This window comes from Otolemur garnettii, unplaced genomic scaffold (assembly GCF_000181295.1).
Source record: "Otolemur garnettii isolate 467f Iridium unplaced genomic scaffold, OtoGar3 scaffold00010, whole genome shotgun sequence".
Lineage (NCBI taxonomy): Eukaryota > Metazoa > Chordata > Mammalia > Primates > Galagidae > Otolemur > Otolemur garnettii.
In genome coordinates this window covers 16,246,414-16,265,537 of record NW_003852405.1, presented here as the reverse complement: position 1 = coordinate 16,265,537, position 19,124 = coordinate 16,246,414, and the positions used below count along the sequence as shown (strand labels likewise).

The following is a 19,124-nucleotide window of genomic DNA, read 5'->3' as shown; positions in this document are numbered from 1 at the left end:
GGGCTGGGGATTCGAACCCGCCACCTTAGGTGTACATGGCTGGCGCCTTAGCCGGTTGAGCTAAAGGAGCCGAGCCAATTTTTATTTTTTTTAACAATAGTATTAGGTTGGTGAAAACTCTTAAATATGGGCGGCACTTGTGGCTCAGTGTGTGGGGACCTGGCCACATATACCAATGCAGGAGGGTTCAAAGGTGGCCCAGACCTGCTAAAAACAACAATGACAACCACAACAAAAAAATAGCCAGGAATTGTAGCAGGCACCTATAGTCCCAGCTACTTGGGAAGCTGAGGCAAGAGAATCGTTTAAGCTCAAGAATTTGAGGTTGCTGTGAGCTGTGACGCAACAGCACTCTATCCAGGGTGACATAGTGAGGCTCTGTCTCAAAAAAACCCAACTCTTAAATATGACTTTTTAATATGAGCCCAAGTTATTATGTAATGCAGTGTTATACATATGAATATATTTGTTGTTACAATTATTTTACAGTTTCTTTTTGTTGTTGTTGCTGTTGTTGAGACAGAGTCCTACCCTATGCCCTGAGCAGAGTGCAGTGGCATCACAGCTCACAGCAACCTCAGACTCACGCTGTGCGAATCCCGCTGCCTCAGCCTCTGGAAGCCCCTGGGATTACAGGTGCTCCCAGCGGCACCCGGTTGGGTTTTTCCATTTTTTTAGAAGTCGGCGTCTCACTCTCACTCAGGGAAGTCTCCAACTCCTGAACTCAAGCAGTTCTCCCTCCTCGGCCTCCCACAGTGCTGGGATTACGTGCCAGCTATTTTAGTTTCTTAATGATTGATTTACTCAGCACAGCATTGTATTTTTCTTTCTTTCTTTTTTTTTTCAGACCACAAGGAAACGGCATTTAAAGAACGTCCCCTCCATGTGGCTTCAAGCCACCAGGACACAAGCCCCTCCAACACCCTTAATCTTCTCTTCAGCTCTTCTGCTGAAGAATTTGGCCTTCACAATGACGGGCTGCTTTGGGAGTTTCCCTTCCCCAGAACTTTGTAGTAGCCCGATCGTACTACAGCAATGATGGGAGCAACTCCTGTCTTGTTTCTGGCAGCATTTACCCACGTCTGTTCACTGACCAATGCCCACAATTTATCAAGGTTGACAGTTGGGCAATAACTCTGGTTCCTCTTTCAGTGGTAATGTCTCATACCAACTTTCCTAAAGTAACCTGGGTGATATTTGTCGAAGTTGATCCTGTGATGATGCATGTCACCAGCATTACCTCGGTCTCCTGGGTACTTCCTGTGCTTGCTGATACGGCCGTGGCCATGGCTCACGTGGCCCCGAAGCCTCCTGGTCTTCCTCAGTCTGGAAGGCACTTCGGCGGCCGTGACGAAAGAGGAAGGCCTTTGCGAAGTATCGCGAGATATCGAACTGGTGGGAGGAGTGAAGTACCTCACTTCCGGCCAGGAACCCCGGGTCCCGGGCCAGCGTTCTATTCCTCAATGATGGCCACATTTCCCATTGTACGTGCTCTCCTGGAACCATTCTAGGAGATGAATTCATGTCACCGCCTTCTTTGGTGGGTGTTTCTGACTACCTTGACCCAGAGAGTACTATGAAAGTCACTCTATACACTGTACTTCTACGTTGTTCTCTTGGAGCACTCAGTCTTAGACCCTAGGCCACCCCATTCTGTGAAGAAGCCCAAGAAGTACTGAAGAGGCCCATGTAAAAAGGAATCAAGCTCGGGCGGCACCTGTGGCTCAAAGGAATAAGGCCCTGGCCCCATATACTGGAGGTGGCGGGTTCAAACCCAGCCCCGGCCAAAAACTGCAAAAAAATAAAAAATAAAAATAAAAGAAAAAGACTTCAAGCTCCTAACCAACAGCAAACTCCAACTTGCCAATCATGAGTATGAACCATCTTGAATGTGGGAGTTCTAGGCCCCCAGTGGGCTGCTTCAGCTGATGCTAAATAGAGCAGAAATAAGTCTTCCAAACTGAGTCTTCCCCAAGTTGTAAATTCATGAGCAAAATAAATATTATTTTAAGCTTCTATATTTTGTAGTAGAGTGTTATATACAAATTAATAAATGGAACAACTAAAATAAATGATCAGAGATTAGTGTTATAAGAGCATGCTCCTTTCATTTACTCATAAATTTATTTCGTATCAAACGGTGGTGTGTATGCTGGGAATACAGTAGTGATTGCAACAGATAATGTCCCCCTTCTGGGTGAGTTTGTGGTAGAAAAGATAGACACTGGCTCGGCGCCTGTGGCTCAAGCGGCTAAGGCGCCAGTCACATACACCTATGGTGGCGGGTTCGAATCCAGCCTGGGCTCGCCAATCAACAATGATGGCTGCAACCAAAAAAAATAGCCGGGCGTTGTGGCGGGCGCCTCTGGTCCCAGCTACTTGGGAGGCTGAGACAGAAGACTTGCTTGAGCCCAGGAGTTGGAGGTTGCTGTGAGCAGTGAAGCCATGGCACTCTACACAGGGGGACAGATTGAGGCTCTGTCTCAAAAAAAAAAAAAGAAAAAATAGACACAAAATAAACAAATTAACAAACAAATGTATAATTGCTAGGTGGTAATAAATAGTATGAATAGGTTTGATGCCTGTGGCTCAAGTGGCTAAGGCGCCAGCCACATACACCTAAGGTGGCGGGTTCAAATCCAGCCAGGGCCCGCCAAACAACAATGATGGCTGCAACCAAAAAATAGCCGGGTGTTGTGGTGGGCATCTGTGGTCCTAGCTACTTGGGAGGCGGGAGGCGGAGGCAGGAGACTTGCTTGAGCCCAGGAGTCGGAGGTTGCTGTGAGCTGTGATGGCAGGCACTCTACCCAGGGGGACAGTTTGAGGCTCTTTCTCAAAAAAAAAAAAAAAAAAAAAAAATTAAAAAAAAATAGTATGGATAAAAAGCAAAATATAGGGCAGCACCTGTGGCTTAAAAGGGTAGGGCGCTGGCCCCATATGCTGGAGGTGGTGGGTTCAAATCCAGTCCTCCCCCCAAAAGAAGCAAAATATAATAAATAGAGAGTGATGGGCTATTTTATTTTATTGCTTTTTAAAATAGGGGTCTTGATTGGGCAGCTCTTGTGGCCCAAACGAGTAGGGTGCTGGCCCCATATGCCAGAGGTGGTGGGTTCAAAACTGGCCAAAAACTGCAAAAAAGTGGGGGGGGATCTTGGGGGGGTGCCCATGACTCAAAGAGTAGGGTGCTGACCCCATATATGGGGGGTGGCAGTTTCAAGCCCAACCCCAGCCAAAAACTGCAAAAAAAAAAAAGTTCAAATAGGGGTCTTGCGGCTGGGAGCTGTGGCTCAAGCCTGTAACACTAGCACTCTGAGAGGCTGAAGTGGGTGGATTGCCTGAGCTGAGGAGTTCAAAACCAGCCTAGGCAAGACTGAGACACCGTCTCTAAAAAATAGCTGGCCATTGTGGTGGGTGCCTGTAGTCCCAACTACTTAGGAGGCTGAGGCAAGTGGATCACTTGCGCCCAGGAGTTTGACATTGCTGTGAGGTGATGCCAAGGCACTCTACCCAGGGTGACAGAGTTAGACTCTGTCTCCAAAAAAAAAAAAAAAGGGGGGAGAGCACCTGTGGCTCAGTGAGTAGGGCCCCAGCCCCATATACCGAGGGTAGTGGGTTCAAACCCGGCCCCAGCCAAACTGCAACAAAATATAGCCGGGTATTGTGGGGGGCGCCTGTAGTCCCAGCTACTCGGGAGGCTGAGGCAAGAGAATCACCTAAGCCCAGGAGTTGGAGATTGCTGTGAGCTGTGAGGCCACAGCACTCTACCCAGGGCAATAAAGTGAGATGCTGTCTCTAAAAAAAAAAAAAAAGTTAAGAGTTTTGCTATGTTGTCCCAGCTGACATCGAACTCCTGGGCTCAAGTGATCTTCCCACCTCAGTCTCCTGAGTAACTGGGATTACATTTTTATTTTAGATGTAATGGTTAGGAAAGGCCTTTCTGAAAAAAAGACAACTGAACAGAGACCTGATGAAATAAGGCAGCACACCAAGGAGTATCTGGCAGATGAGCAAAGTCAAAGCAGAGGGAACAGCTAGTCCAAAAACTCTGAGATCGGAGTGTGCTTGGAAGCCAGTATGTGGGAGCAGAATAAGGAAGGAACGGAATGAGAAGAAATTCCGTCAGAGAAACATGGTGGAGGCCATGTGGGTAAGGACTTGGTAATTGGAGGGTTTTGAGCACAATAGTGACATACTGTGACTTATATTCTTAAAAGGTGCTGTGTGGAGAATAGGCTACAGGAGGGCAAGGTCTGAAGCAGAGAGGACTGTCATAGTAATGTGATGACAGAGGCAAGGGTGTTGGTAGCTCGGACCAGGGCAGCAGCAATGGGAATATAAATGGTCAGATATTATAAATATTTTTAATTTTTTAAGTTTTTATTTTATTTGATTTGATTCTTTTGGAGACAGAGTCTCATTTTGTTGCCCTTGGTAGCGTACTGTGGTATCACAGCTCACAGTAAACTTAAACTCTTAGGCTCAATTCTCTTGTCTCAGCCTCCCAAATAACTGGGCCTATAGGCGCCTGCCACATGCCTGGCTATTTTTAGAGACGGGGTCTTGCTCTTGATCAGACTGGCCTCAAAATTGATGAGCTCAGGCAATCCACCTACGTTGGCCTCCCAGAGTCCTGGGATTACAGGCGTGATCCACTGCACCTGGCCTTAATTTTCTTTTTTTTTTTTGGCCAGAGCTGGGTTTGAACCCACCACCTCTGGCATATGGGGCCAGCACCTTACTCCTTGAGCCACAGGCACCGCCAATTTTCATTTTTTGAGACAGGGTCTCACTCTGTTGTCTAGGCTAGAGTGCAGTGGTGTCATCATAGCTCACTGCAACCTCAGATTCCTGGGCTCAAGGTATATTCTTGCCTCAGCTCCCAAAGTAGTTGGGATGATAGGCCCCTGCCACCATACCTGACTGATTCTTCTTCTTTTTTTTTTTTTTTATAGAGACAGAGTCTCACTTTATCACCCTCAGTAGAGTAGGTAGAGTGCTGTGGTGTCATAGCTCACAGCAACCTCCAACTCTTGGGCTTAGGCGATTCTCTTGCCTCAGCCTCCCGAGTAGCCAGGACTACAGGCACCCACCAGAACACTGGGCTGTTTTTTTTTGTTACAGTTTGGTTGGGGCTGGATTTGAACCTGCCACCCTCAGTATGTGGGGCCAGTGCCCTATCCACTGAGCCACAGGCGCCACCTGCCTGATTCATTTTATTTTTTGTAGAGACTGCATCTTACTGTGTTGCTCAAGTTGGTCTCAAATCCCTGGGCTCAAGGGATTCTCCCACTTTGGCCTCCCAAAATGCTGGGGGCCACCATGCCCAAGTAGCTGGGACCTCAGGCACCTGAGATGTTTGTGTGTGTTTGTGTATGTATGTATATTTTTTAAGTGCAGCCACCAGGATGTGGATATGGAACTCTAGAAAAAGAGAGTTTATCAAGTGTGACGCTAGCGGTTTTGATATTATTTGCTCTATATCAAATATATTTTATGTACTTGTCATGTCTCCTTTCTCAGAGCTCCTGGAGTCATTCTGTGCATTCACTCACTTGATGGCTATGATTAATATGTCAGTAGCAAGTGCCTTCCAGGTGACTCCTTTCAGCCCAGACTCTCTACAATGCTGACCCCACGCGCAAATTTGGTAATGACTAAGAGCATTATGAGCATCACTTTGAAATTGTCTGAAATGAATGTAATCACACCTTTACGTTTGCATATTTCCTTGAAGAATTAGCTTTATTGTCATGTGCTAAGGGGAAAAGCTATAATTTATGTTATTTCTCCCAAAGAACTTGGTAAGCTTTCAGGTACATTTCTTAGGTGCTCTCTATATGCTAAAAAGGGAAACCTTGTTGTAATTTATTTACTTGTATTTTTTTTTATTTACTTGTTTTTTATTTTTTTCGAGACAGAGTCTTCCTCTGTTGTCCAGGCTAGAATGTGGCATCGGCCTAAGTCACAGCAACCTCAGACTTTTGGGTTCAAGCAATATCCCTGCCTCAGCCTCCCAAGTATCTGGAAGCTCAGGTACCTGAAACAATGCCCAGATAATTTTTCTATTTTTAGTAGAGACAGGGGCCTTGCTTTTGCTCAAGCTGATCTCAAACTTTTGAGCTCAAGCGATCTTCCCGCCTTAGCCTCTCAAGTAGCTGGGACTACAGGCTCCCAGCTAGGATTAAATTATACTATTATGCCGAGCCTTAATAGTATAATTTGATTAGTGGATTCTCAAAAGGATTTATGAAGTTTGTGATTAGTCATGTATTTTAAGCCTTCAAGAATCGACAAAATAAGACTTTTGATAATTCCAGAAAAAAGTACATTTATAATTTGAAATCTCAGGTAGGATTCCTAGCATATAACACACTCCCAGCCTGTTCCTTCTTTCTGTTTATCCCATAGCCTCCTCAATTTAGTGGCAATAAGAGACTTTTTTAGGCAAGCAGGATTGCCGTTAATGATGGCAACGGCCCTTAAAGCATCATTGACCTCTAACATTTAGCAGTCCTCAGAGTTTTCCAACTTTTCCTTACTGACTTGCTATAATCCTAACCTGTATGAAACCATAAATGTTACAGAATCTTTTTATTTGTTTGTTTATTTAATTTTTTTTTTTTTTTTTGAGACAAAGTCACAGCCTTCAGTAGAGTGCTGTGTCGTTACAGCTCATAGCAACCTCAAACTCTTGGGCTTAAGTGATTCTCTTGCTTCAGCCTCCCAAGTAGCTGGGACTACAGGTGCCCACCACAATGCTCAGATATTTTTTGTTGCAGTTGTCATTGCTGTTTAGTTGGGCTGGGCTGGGTTTGAACCCACCACCCTCTGTGTATATGGCTGGTGCTGTAACCACTGTGCTACGGGGCGCCGAGCCTATAGAATCTTTTAAATATTTTGACTTTTATCTTTTTTTTTTTTCCAGTTTTTGGCCAGGGCTGGGTTTGAACCTGCCACCGCCGGCATATGGGACCGGTGCCCTACCCCTTTGATCCACAGGTGCCGCCTAATATTTTGACTTTTATACATTAACTATCTGACACGGTGGTGTTTAACTACCCAGATTTGTCCTGAGACTGCCTGCTTTAGGGGGCTAGGGCTTGCCTCCTATTTCTAGTAAGATGGGTGTTATCTGGTGAACAAGACTATGTACCTTAGTTCCTACTGATCAGTTTTGTAAGTCTTCATTTTCTGGAGGTTTGTAATGCTTCAGGTTCAGCCTGAGGACCTAGAAGTTGACAAACATTCTCTTTGACAAAGGGAATGCAAAATCGTTTCACTTTCATTTTTAAACAAAGCTAATTGTAGTTAGTCAAGCCAAAGAATGCTCACATTTTAGTCAAACAAAAATATGTCATGGAATAGGTCCCAAAGTCAAACCTAAATACTTATGAATTCTTCCGAGTACCAGTTTTGAGGCAGGCTCAGATCTGAAAAATTATACTGGCGTTGCCACCTGTGTTCTACTGTGATAGGCTGTGGCATCCATTTCTTCATCTGGAAAACTGGGATAATAATACTACCAACCAGCCTAGGTTTAAGGAATAAATGAGATAATGTAATAAATGCTTTGCATAGACCCTGGCACGTAAAAAGTCCTCAAAAGATATTTGTTATTTTTAATATGTAGAAATCCAGGAGCCCCTTTCCTTTTTCCCACGCACTACCTCCCAATCAAGTCTGAGTCACCACGTTTAACAACAGATCCGGAGAAGCCAGTGAAAGCCCAGCACAGGCAGCCAGCAGGGAGGGGCTCAGGCATTTAAGGTCTTGTGATCTTTGGTGGAGGTGACGTTTCCACAAAATACCTCCCTCTAACCCAGGCAAGAGGGAACCTTGCTCTGGCTCTGCCCTTTATAAAACCCTAGATATCATAAACACACAGAAAAGTAAATTTATTAAAGAATGCGTGGCTACAAAACGGAAACAAAAACAACACAGGGTTGCCTTTGGTCACTTAGGACTTGGCACTCAGCTCTGACCAGAAACTCTAAGCATGTGCCCTGGTAATCAATACCTTCCAGGCCGCAGAGAAATGCTACCTCTCATTTCTTGTGCTGGGTCCTCAAAACAAAAGGCAACTGTATCCGAATGTAATGAAGATTGGGGGGTTGCTCTACTGTTGACATTTGAAATGGACACTGCTTTGGAGTGCAGACGGAATGGAATCTTTTTACATAAGAGGCAAAAAACAAATTAACTTATCAAATCTTTTCTCTCTGACAAACGGAATGCAAAACAATCTTGAATAAAAAAATAACAAAGAGTGCTTAGCTTCAAAGCCAGCCCCTGAAGTTGAGAGAAGAGTGATGCTGATGTGGTAGCCGCTACTGGGGCCACAGCAGGATAACAAGTTGGGATCCTCCAAACCCATTTTTTTTGGAGACAGAGCCTCAAACTGTCCCCCTGGGTAGAGTGCTGTGGCATCACAGGTCACAACAACCTCCAACTGCTGGGCTCATCAAGCGATTCTCCTGCCTCTGCCTCCCAAGTAGCTGGGACTACAGGTGCCCGCCACAACACCCAGCTATTTATTGGTTGCAGCCATCATTGTTGTTTGGCAGGTCGGGCTGGATTCGAACCCGCCAGCTCGGGAGTGTATAGCTGGTGCCTTAGCCGCTTGAGTCACAGGTGCTGAGCCACAAACCCCTTGATTAACTGTGGAAGATTATACCAAAATAGAGAAAATTGGAGAAGGTACCTATGGAATTGTGTGTAAGGATAGACTCAAAACTACAGGTCAAGTGGTAGCCATGAAGAAAATCAGAGTAGGAAGTAAAGAGGAAGGGCTTCCTAACACTGCAATGCAGGACATTTCTCTATTACAAGAATTTGTCATCCAAATGTAGTCAATCTTCCAGATGTGCTTCTGCAGGATTCCAGGCTATTATATCTCAATTTTTTTTTTTTTGAGACAGAGCCTCAAGCTGTCCCCCTGGGTAGTGTGCCGTGGCATTACAGCTCACAGCAACCTCCAACTCCTGGGCTCAAGCGAGTCTCCTGCCTCCGCCTCCCAAGTAGCTGGGACCACAGGCGCCTGCCACAACGCCCGGCTATTTTTTTTTGGTTGCAGCCGTCATTGTTGTTTGGCAGGTCTGGGCTGGATTCGAACTCACCACCTTTGGTGTATGTGGCTGGCACCTTAGCCAGTTGAGCTATAGGCACCGAGTCTATATCTCAAATTTTAATTTCTTCCCATGGACCTCAAGAAATATTCGAATTTATCCCTCCTGGTCAGTTCATAGATTCTTCACTTGTTCAGAGTTATTTATTTTATTTATTTTGTTTTTTTGAGACAGAGTCTCACTTGGTCACCCTCAGGAGAATGTGATGGCCTCTTAGCTTACAGTAACCTCAGACTCTTAGGTTCAAACGATCCTCTTGTCTCAACCTTCCAGGTAGCTGGGATTATAGGCACCTGCCACAATACCCAGCTATTTTTTAGAGATGGGGTCTCTCTCTGGCTCAGGCTGGTCTTGAACCCATGAGCTCAGGCAGTCCACCCACCTTGGCCTCCCAAGAGCTGGGATTATAGATGTGAGCCACTGTGCCCGATCCTAAGAGTTATTTATACTGGGTCTGGAATAGAAGGCTCACACCTATAATCCTAGCACTGGGAGGCCAAAGTGGTAGATTGCTTGAACTCCCAAGTTTGAGACTAGCCTGAGCAAGAATGAGACCCGCCTCTACTAAAAATAGAAAAACTAGCTGGGCACTGTGGCTGTAGTCCAAGCTACTTGGGAAGCTGAGGCAAGAAGATTGCTCAAGCCCAAGAGTTTGAGGTTGTTGTAGCTATGATGATGACACAGCACTCTACCCAGTGACCCAGTGAGACTCAGCACTTTATCCGGGTGACTGAGTGAGACTCTGTCTTAAAAAAATGAAAAGAAAAATTAGCACGGTGTAGTGGCATGTGCCTGTATTTCCAGCTACTCAAGAAGCTGAGGTAGGAGGATTGCTTGAGCCCAAGAGTTTGAGGCTGTGGTGAGCTATGAATCCCACCACTACACTCCAGCAGCCTAACTGACAGAGCAAGACCTTGCCTTATTTTTTTATTTTTTAAATTTTTATTTATTCATTTATTTTTTGAAACAGAGTCTCACTCTCACTTTCTTTTTTAAAATTATTATTATTTTTTAATTATTAAATCATAGCTGTGTACATTAATGCAATCATGGGGTACAGTGTGGTGTTTTCATATACAATTTGAAATATTTTCAACAAACTGGTTAACATAGCCTTCATGTCATTTTCTTAGTTATTGTGTTAAGACGTTTATATTCTACTTTTAGAAAGATTCACTTGTACCCTTCACTCTCACTTTCTTGTCCTCAGTAGAATGCTGTGGTGTCATAGCTCACAGCAACCTCAAACTCTTGGGCTCAAGGGATCCTCTTGCCTCAGTCTCCTGAGTAGCTGAGACTACAAGTGCCCACCACAAGGTTAGGCTATTTTTTTAAAGGCAGAGTCTTGCTCTCACTCAGGCCAGTCTGGAATTCCTGAGTTCAAGCAATTTACCTGCCTTGGCCTCCCAGAGTGCTGTGATTACAGAAGTGAGCCACCAGGCCCAACCTGCAAGACCTTGTCTTTAAAAAAAAAAGAAAAAAAAAGGTATAGGTTTGGCTCGGCACCGGTGGCACAGTGGTTACAGCGCCAGCCACATACACCAAAGTTGGTGGGTTTGAACCCGGCCTGGTAGGCGTTGTGGCAGGTGCCTGTAGTCCCAGCTACTTGGAAGGCTGAGGCAAGAGAATCACTTAAGCCCAAGTGTTTGAGGTTGCTGTGAGCTATGATGCCACAGCACTGAACTGAGGGTGACAGCTTGAGACTCTGTCTCAAAAAAAAAAAAAAAATTCCAGTGGATTAATATCTATAAAGAGGATCCAGCTGTAAAGTAGTTCTCCCCATTTACTATCCATCAGTATATAAGTCTATGTAAAGCAAAAGCCAATCACAAGGGAAAACATTTATAAATAACTTAAGATGCTTTTTTTAAAGATTTCTTTTTGGATGGCTGCATAAAGTGGCTCATGACTGTAATCCCAGAACTCTGGGGGACTAAGGTGGGCAGATTGCCTGATTTCACAGGTTTGAGACCAGGCTGAGATCATCACTTAAAAAAATCTTGTCTCAAAAAGAAAAAAATCTTTTTTGAATGAACAAATATTGTATATATTTATCATGTACAACATACTGTTCTGTGGTATGGCTATATTGTGGAATAGCTAAATCGAGCTGATATGCATTACCTTACATCCTTGTTATTTGGCGGTGAGAACACTTAAGTTCTACTCTTAGCAATTTCAAGAATATAATACATTGTTATTAATTATAGTCACCATGTACAATAGGTCTTTTGAACTTATTCCTTCCATCTTACTGAAATTTTGTATTAAGATTTTTTTTTTGGCTTGATGCCCATAGCACAGTGGTTACGATGCCAGCCATAAACACTGAGGCTGGAGGGTTCGAAACCAGCCAGGGCCAGCTAAAACAATGACAACTGCAACAAAAAATAGGTGGGTGTTGTGGCAGGCGCCTATAGTCCCAGTTACTTGGGAGACTGAGGCAAGAGAATCACTTAAACCCAAGAGTTTGAGGTTGCTGTAAGCTGTGATGCCACAGCAGTCTACTGAGGGTGACATAATGAGACTCTGTCTCAAAAAAACATTACTAATTCAGGGGGTTATAAGAAATAGAAATTTATTTCTCATAGTTCTGGAGGCCATGAATCCCAATTCCCCATTGTTGAAATTTTTTTTTTTTTTTTGAGACAGAGCCTCAAGCTGTCCCCCTGGGTAGAGTGCCATGGCATTACAGCTCACAGCAACCTCCAACTCCTGGGCTCAAGCGAGTCTCTTGCCTCCGCCTCCCAAGTAGCTGGGACCACAGGCGCCCGCCACAACGCCCGGCTATTTTTTGGTTGCAGCCGTCATTGTTGTTTGGCGGGTCCAGGCTGGGGATTCGAAACCGCCACCTTAGGTGTACGTGGCTGGCGCCTTAGCCAGTTGAGCTATAGGCGCCGAGCCTTGAAATTTTAATAATGTCTCTCTTTATACCCACATGTAATTATTGTTCCTGAGGTATTTATTGAAAGTCACAGAAAAAATGCCTAAAATAGTATTTTCTGTTATTTTTTATAAAATAAGAATTTTGAAGAATTTTCAGTCTACCTATCAAAATCAGAACTTAACACTAATCCGTAATACCATCTAATCTACTCCAATTTCACTGATTATTTCAACAACGTCTTTTTTCTAAAATTTTTTCCTTTTTTTTTATTTCCAGAGATGGGGGTCTCACTCTTTCTCCCAGGCTACAGGGCAGTGGTGTAATCATAGTTCACTGGAATCTTGAATTCTTGGGCTCAAGTAATCCTCCTGGATAGCTGGGACTACTCGTGAGGCTAATTTTTTACTTTTGTACAGATGAAGTTGTCACCATGTTGCCCAGACTAGTCTCAAACTCTTATCCTCAAGGACTCTCTTCCTGCCTTGGCCTCCCAAAGTGCTGGGATTACAAGTGTGAGCCACCAGACCTGGCTAACAATGGCCTGTGACTAGAACAAAAAGCCTTCTGATTTCCCCTTCTCTTTCCTGTCCAGGATGCAACACAGAATCATAAACTGCATACAATTGTCATGTCACTTTGGTCTCTTTAAACTAGAATAGTTGTGTAGTTTTTCCTTTCCATGATGTCATCATTTTTGAAGAGTAGAGACCAGTCGCTTTGTAAAATTTTCTAAATCTGGGCTTGTTTGTAGTTTCATCATGATTAGATTGGGCTAGTACTTATTTAGCTATATGAGATTATGTAAATTTGGCTTCAAGTACTTCTGTGTTGTTCTCAGTAGATCATACCTGGACGCATACAACGTTGATTTTGTCTCACTACTGGTGATTTTTAACTTTTATTACTTGAATAAGATGATGTCAGCTGGGACACTGGATAAATACCCCTTGGCCGCTGGTGTCACCAGCACTGGCTGAACCAGCCATACTAGCTGCTAATCCCCAAGGGAATGTGATAGATTTATAAGGTAAAAAGGAGGAGGATAAGGAAGATTAAAATGTCTTTAATGTAACAACATGTTATGTGCTTCATAACTTCTAAATATTCAAATGAGTGGCATTTGGGCCTTCCTATGAATTCTTGCCTTGAAACATACAGAAGTCAGGGCAGTTTGAATCTCGGTGCGACGAAGGAGTAGGTGGTGGGATCTCACTGTGTCTCTGATTAGCCCTTTCTCTGCCTTGCTTGTTTGAGCTTCAGCTGAATTCGAAATGGCTGGCGGTAAGGCTGGGAAGGACTCCGGAAAGGCCAAGACAAAAGCGGTTTCCCGCTCGCAGAGAGCCGGCTTGCAGTTCCGGGTGTGCCGTATTCATCTACATCTGAAATCTAGGACGACCAGCTATGGACGTGTGGGCGCAACTGCCGCTGTCTACAGTGCAGCCATCCTGGAGTACCTCACCGCAGAGGTACTTGAATTGGCAGGAAATGCATCAAAAGATTTAAAGGTAAAACGTATTACCCCTCGTCACTTGCAACTTGTTATTCGTGGAGATGAGGAATTGGACTCTCTCATCAAGGCTACAATTGCTGGCGGTGGTGTTATTCCACACATCCACAAATCTCTGATTGGGAAGAAAGGACAACAGAAGACTGTCTAAAGGATGCCTGGATTCCTTATTATCTCCGGACTCTAAATACTCCAACAGCTGTCCAGTGTTGGTGATTCCAGTGGACTGTATCTCTGTGAAAAACACAATTTTGCCTTTTTGTAATTCTATTTGAGCAAGTTGGAAGTTTAATTAGCTTTCCAACCAACCAAATTTCTGCATTCAAGTCTTAACCATATTTGAGTGTTACTGTGGCTTCAAAGAAGCTATTGATTCTGAAGTAGTGGGTTTTGATTGAGTTGACTGTTTTTAAAAAACTGTTTGGATTTTAATTGTGATGCAGAAGTTATAGTAACAAACATTTGGTTTTGTACAGACATTATTTCCACTCTGGTGGATAAGCTCAATAAAGGTCATATCCCCCCCCCCCAAAAAAAGAAACATACAGAAGTCAGGGGTGGGCTTGTTTCTGGGTAGACTTTCCTTCCTGATGCTTCTATCTCCAACGTAAGCAGGGCCTGACTAAGACATGTGGCACCTTTGGTAGGCTAACTTGATGAGCCGCCAAAATAAAGGTTTTAAAGTTCTTTTTTATAAATACAAATTATATTTGTATAATTTTCTTTCTTTCTTAACACTTTCCAAAGCTGCTCAGGGAAGCCGGATCAACACTTGCCTGTGAAGAGTGTTTTAACATTTCTCCTCTAGAGCTTTGTTAACATTGACTGGAGTAGACTACGTCCATTTCTCCTATTATGTAAGGAATTTCAAGTTGAGAACAGAGGTAATTGGCAACATAATTCTGATTTCTTCCAGTGGCAGTTTTTTGATACTCTCCACCTTGTCATCCTAGGTGGCAGCCCCTTCTCCCATCTCTGACAGTGAGCAGCTGATACCTGCTAGTTTAAAGCCATATACACCCACCTTCTATGGGCAGACTTCAGTCACTGAAGGATGAGAGCACAGAGTTAGGATTCAGATGGGAATAGTTTATACTGCTTTAGCGTTTAATTGTGTCCTCTTTTCTTGGTGGAGCCAGTACATTCCATTCTTGGACAAAGTAGTGTACCTTTTCTATGTTCAGATACACAAATACTTACCATTGTGTTACATTTGCCTAGGCATTCAGTCCAGTAACATGCTGTATAGACTAGGAGCAAGGGGCTATACTATATAGCCTAGGTGTGTAGTGGGCTACATCATCTGCGCTTGGGTATACTCTATAATGTTCACACATAGCTGAAGCCACCTAAGGAGAATTTCTTAGACTGTATCTGAGTCATTAAGCAAGGCAGGACTGTAGTTTTTCAAAGAAAGGAAAAAGTTGATGTCCTGGGTCTCACCTGTATTCCTTGCGCTTTGGAAGGCTCAGATGGGAGGATCGCTTGAGCCCTGGAGCTCAGAATCAGCCTGGGAGGTAGGGTACGGTGGCTCATGCCTTGTACTCCTAGCATTCTGGGAGGTTGAGGCAGGAGGAGGATCGCTTGAGCTCAGAATTTCGAGACCAACCTGAGCAAAAATGAGACCCCTCCCTTTCTACTAAAAATTAGAAAAATTAGCCGGGCGTAGCGGCGGGCGCCTGTAGTCCCAGCTACTCCTGAGGTTGAGGCAGGTGATCGCTTGAGCCCAGGAATTTGAGGTTGCTGTGAGCTAAGCTTATGCGCCATGCATGATAGCCTGAGCAACAGAGTGAGATTCTGTCTCACAGAAAAAAAAAAAAAAAAAATCAGCCTGGGAAACACGGCAAAACCCTATCTCTACCAAAAAATAGAAAAATCGGCTGGGCATAACGGCTGCGACTGTAATTCCAGCCACTAGGGAGGCTGAGACAGGAGAATTGCTTGAATTTGCAGTGAGGTATGACGATGCCACTGCACTATGGTGAGGGCAACAGAGTGAGAGAGACCCTGTCTCACAAAAGAAGAAGAAAAACAAAACAAAAGGAAAAACTTAAGCTGGAGCATAAGCTCGAGCAAAAGAAAAGGAACAGGAGGTGCAGTTAGGGATCAGGGATGTGATGCAGGTAAAGAGAGACAGGAACCGAGCAGTGCTTTGCCCACGAACCAAATACCGCACATCTACCAAAGGTCAGGGCCTCCCTCGGAGTTTGCCGTCCACAGCGGGCTGAGGCAGGTGCGAAGGCGCTGTGGTAAGGCAGAGGGGTGACCCCCACCTAGGCAAGGAAGGCTTCCTGGGTACCTCTACTCCCTAAGCGGAGATGGGTAGGTCCGGGAGAGGGCAAGAGGGCGCCAGAGCAAATTCATCTTAACTTTAAATGTTGTTTCTGGCTTACAAAACTAACATATGTTTGTTCTGACAAAAAGGTTGAAAGCCTCCATTAATTCTCCCAGCTCGCGCTCACTACCCGTCTTCGTCGGGTTCTGAGCCCGGAGCCGTAGGATCCGGGGGCATTGAGGGTTCGCGGCTACCAGGCGAAGTCCGGCGTTCACCCTCCTGCCAGGGGGGGGCAGCACGCCGCACGCCTAGTGATGGGCGTCCTCTCTCTTCCACACGTCGCTGGCGTAATCGGCGGTGCTACATACTGCGCCTGCGCGCGGGCTACGGTCTTTTCTCCCCCCCCTAGCGCTGCTGGGCCTGCAAATTTGTGTGGGGCCGCGGACGCGGGTCTCTATTCTGCAGGATGGTGAGTGGGCACTTCGATCTTGAGGGTTCGGGCGCACGGGGGTTCTTTTTCCTGCGCTGAACTCCAGCCTAGGGCCCATCTCGCGCGGCGCACGGATCGGATGGCTTTAGATTGTCGATTCTGCCTTGGTCGGGCTCCGCTCCCAGCGTGGCCTTAATGGCTGCCGCCGGTGTGCGAGCTTGGGGGAGGGGGTGGCTCACGATAGCGTGAGCTTGGGTGGTGGATTGAACTCGGGTGAGTTCAGTAAACACCTCCGTAGATCGTGCCGTCTCGTCTGAGTGGGCACTGGCAGGCGGCCGGGCCGGGAGGTTGCATGTAGTCGAGCTGACTAGTTGGAGGTTGGCAGAGTGCAGGCGGGCTGCGGGTCTTTGGCCTCGGCTCCATCCCGACCTCTTCGTGGGCTTTCCGGGGAATCTTGGAGCGGGCAAGTCTTTCAGGGAGCTTGTGCTTGTGGGCCAAAGACGTGGCTTTTAAGCCCAAACTGTCAGCGGAGATTGGAGGCCGAAGCGTCCCTGGCTCCCGGAAGGAAACTCTTGAATTTGGAATATGCGCCTCCTGCTTTCTCCAGTTAGTCCCTAGCACAAGTTTGCGACGATTGTCAGGGGCCCCAAAGGAGGGGTGGTGTGTTACTTGAGTTGAGGGGGGGAGATAATTGCTGAATGTGCTCTTCCTCGATTAAATATTGTGGCAGCTAATCCAGGGTTTTGAAAAACGTACGTGGGAAGTGAGAAATACGTAGATATCAGAGGTTAGGTTTTCGAAGTGGGATATAGGGTATTAGGAACAGTCTGACGTTTGGTACCACTTGACTGCTCAAAGATTTGCATTGGTCTTGGAGGAAACAAGTACAGAAATTGAGAGTAAGCATTTAAAAACTTGAGCAAGCAACGTGGCAGTAATTTTATGCTTGTTAAATCCCATGAATCAGGGTCTGCTTTTGTCTTTTTTCTTTCCTTGTTTTTCTAATGATTCGTTTTTATTGTGTTCTGTAAAGCTATCAGTTTGACAGATGTCAAATAGAAGAAAGAGTGGTTACTGATCCCAATTGGCTTGGAAAACTTGGGCTTCTACAAAAGTGACATTTGGGTGTTGTCTCTTAAAGTTCAAGTGTTATTCTTGACGCATGGTTAGCTGATGTCAAAAGTATTATTGTAGGTTTACATTTATTGAGGTTTTAATATTCTTTTTTTTCTTTAAGGGGTTTGTTAAGGTTGTCAAGAATAAGGCCTACTTTAAGAGGTACCAAGTGAAATTTAGAAGACGACGAGGTACTGTTAATTTTTTATGGTTACAGTACTTAGAATTTTCTTTGCAGGGGAGTAGCCTTTGTAAAATTATTTTTTTCTTTCAGAGGGTAAAACTGATTACTATGCTCGGAAACGCTTGGTGATACAGGATAAAAATAAGTACAACACACCCAAATACAGAATGATAGTTCGTGTGACTAACAGAGACATCATTTGTCAGGTAAGTTGTATTCTAGATGCAAGCATTTCCCTTTACTGTGTTAGAGAAGTGGCTGGGAAGCAAAGCACATGATGTGTTTGAAGGGTTGTCTAGTGCCTCTAGAGACAGTTCGTTTTAGTAGGTTTAGAGTTGGAGTTTGGGAAATTGATACATTAAAAACACTCCACTGAAGATCAGCCATGCTTGGAAATCTCAACCTAGTTTAATCCCATTCGTTTTCTAATTTGGGGAAAAGAGGCCAAGAGAGATCTCTTAAAAGAGGGTGGTAGGGTGGGAAGATCAGAGACAAGTAGAAGGTTCTTACCTATCACAATTCCATTAGCATAATAAGAGTTTTGGGCTAGTATTGTGGCTCACACCTGTAATCCTAGCACTGAGGGAGGCCATGGCAGGAGGGTCGCTTGGAGACCAGCCTAAGCAAGAGTGAGACTCTTCTCTACAAAAAGATAGAAAAATTAGCTGGGCATGATGGTGTGTGTCTACTGCTACTTGGAAGGCTGAGGCAGGAGGATCACTTTTTTTCTCCAGGAGTTTGAGTTTTCAGTTAGCTACAGTGATGCCACTGCACTCTAGCTGGGGTGACAAAACAAGATGCTATCTCAAAAATAAATAAAAGTTTATTGTGGACTAAGTCCTGATTCTTGCTATACAGCCTTACATGCCATTTAAGCACTCCTAACTGAGACTCAAACAGGACGCCTAGGATTGTTACTTCTGATTACTGTTTAAGATAGGTTTTAATAAAATGTAAAGGTATCTCCCACAAAAAAAGACTTGAGGAAGTGGCGGTTTGTTCTGGGATGCTAGTATTCTAGGCTTTCCTGATACCTGAGATTGGATGATCTTCTGCAGCAGCCAGACATACCTGTTTTCCAGGCAAATTTGTGAAAGCAATTACCTACCTCTATACCCAAGTTCAGATAAATAAACATTAGGTACCCGAAACTTTGTTGAACTTAGAAAGTACTTGAAATAGTTGGATGTTCCTCTTTTTTTTTTTTAAGTGCCTTTTAAGTTCTTTAGAGTTTTTTCAGTGTTTAGAAGAACATCCTAATATTCAGTGTCGCTGGTAATTTTAGCCTTGTCTGCTGTTACAGTCAAACATATTTACAGATACCAAAACTACCTACTATACAATTGCTCAACTGCTATAGAGTCATAAATTGTAGTTGGAGATGTTTAAGTTTAGGAAAGAAAGATTTTAAGTGATGCAGATTTATGTATTTGGGTCTGTTTTCCCTCTCATTTGAAAAAGAAAGTAAAAGGAACAGATTACTAACCTGGCTTTTCTCTTACCTTAGATTGCTTATGCCCGCATAGAAGGGGATATGATAGTCTGCGCAGCTTATGCACATGAACTACCAAAATACGGTGTGAAGGTTGGCCTGACAAAT

General features: G+C 44.5%; 1 protein-coding gene and 3 pseudogenes across 2 annotated transcripts in view; 3 read left to right on the top strand and 1 right to left on the bottom strand.

Moving 5' to 3' along the window:
• Positions 1-881: 881 nt before the first annotated feature.
• Positions 882-1,476, bottom strand: LOC100945218 (annotated as a pseudogene).
• A 7,181-nt stretch (positions 1,477-8,657) lies between these two features.
• On the top strand, positions 8,658-12,624 carry LOC111723296 (annotated as a pseudogene).
• Positions 12,625-13,180: 556 nt separating this feature from the next.
• On the top strand, positions 13,181-14,042 carry LOC100950057 (annotated as a pseudogene). The gene has a single exon (XR_001161024.2). The product of XR_001161024.2 is annotated as a histone H2A.Z pseudogene (transcript).
• A 2,126-nt stretch (positions 14,043-16,168) lies between these two features.
• Positions 16,169-19,124, top strand: part of RPL5 (ribosomal protein L5) — a 13,798-nt gene continuing 10,842 nt past the window's right edge. Inside the window, exons 1-4 of the mRNA XM_012801618.2 lie at positions 16,169-16,263; positions 17,462-17,531; positions 17,615-17,730; positions 19,032-19,121. Coding sequence (XP_012657072.1) covers positions 16,261-16,263; positions 17,462-17,531; positions 17,615-17,730; positions 19,032-19,121 — 279 coding nt within the window. The 5' untranslated portion in view covers positions 16,169-16,260. The remainder of the gene's footprint in view (positions 16,264-17,461; positions 17,532-17,614; positions 17,731-19,031; positions 19,122-19,124) is intronic.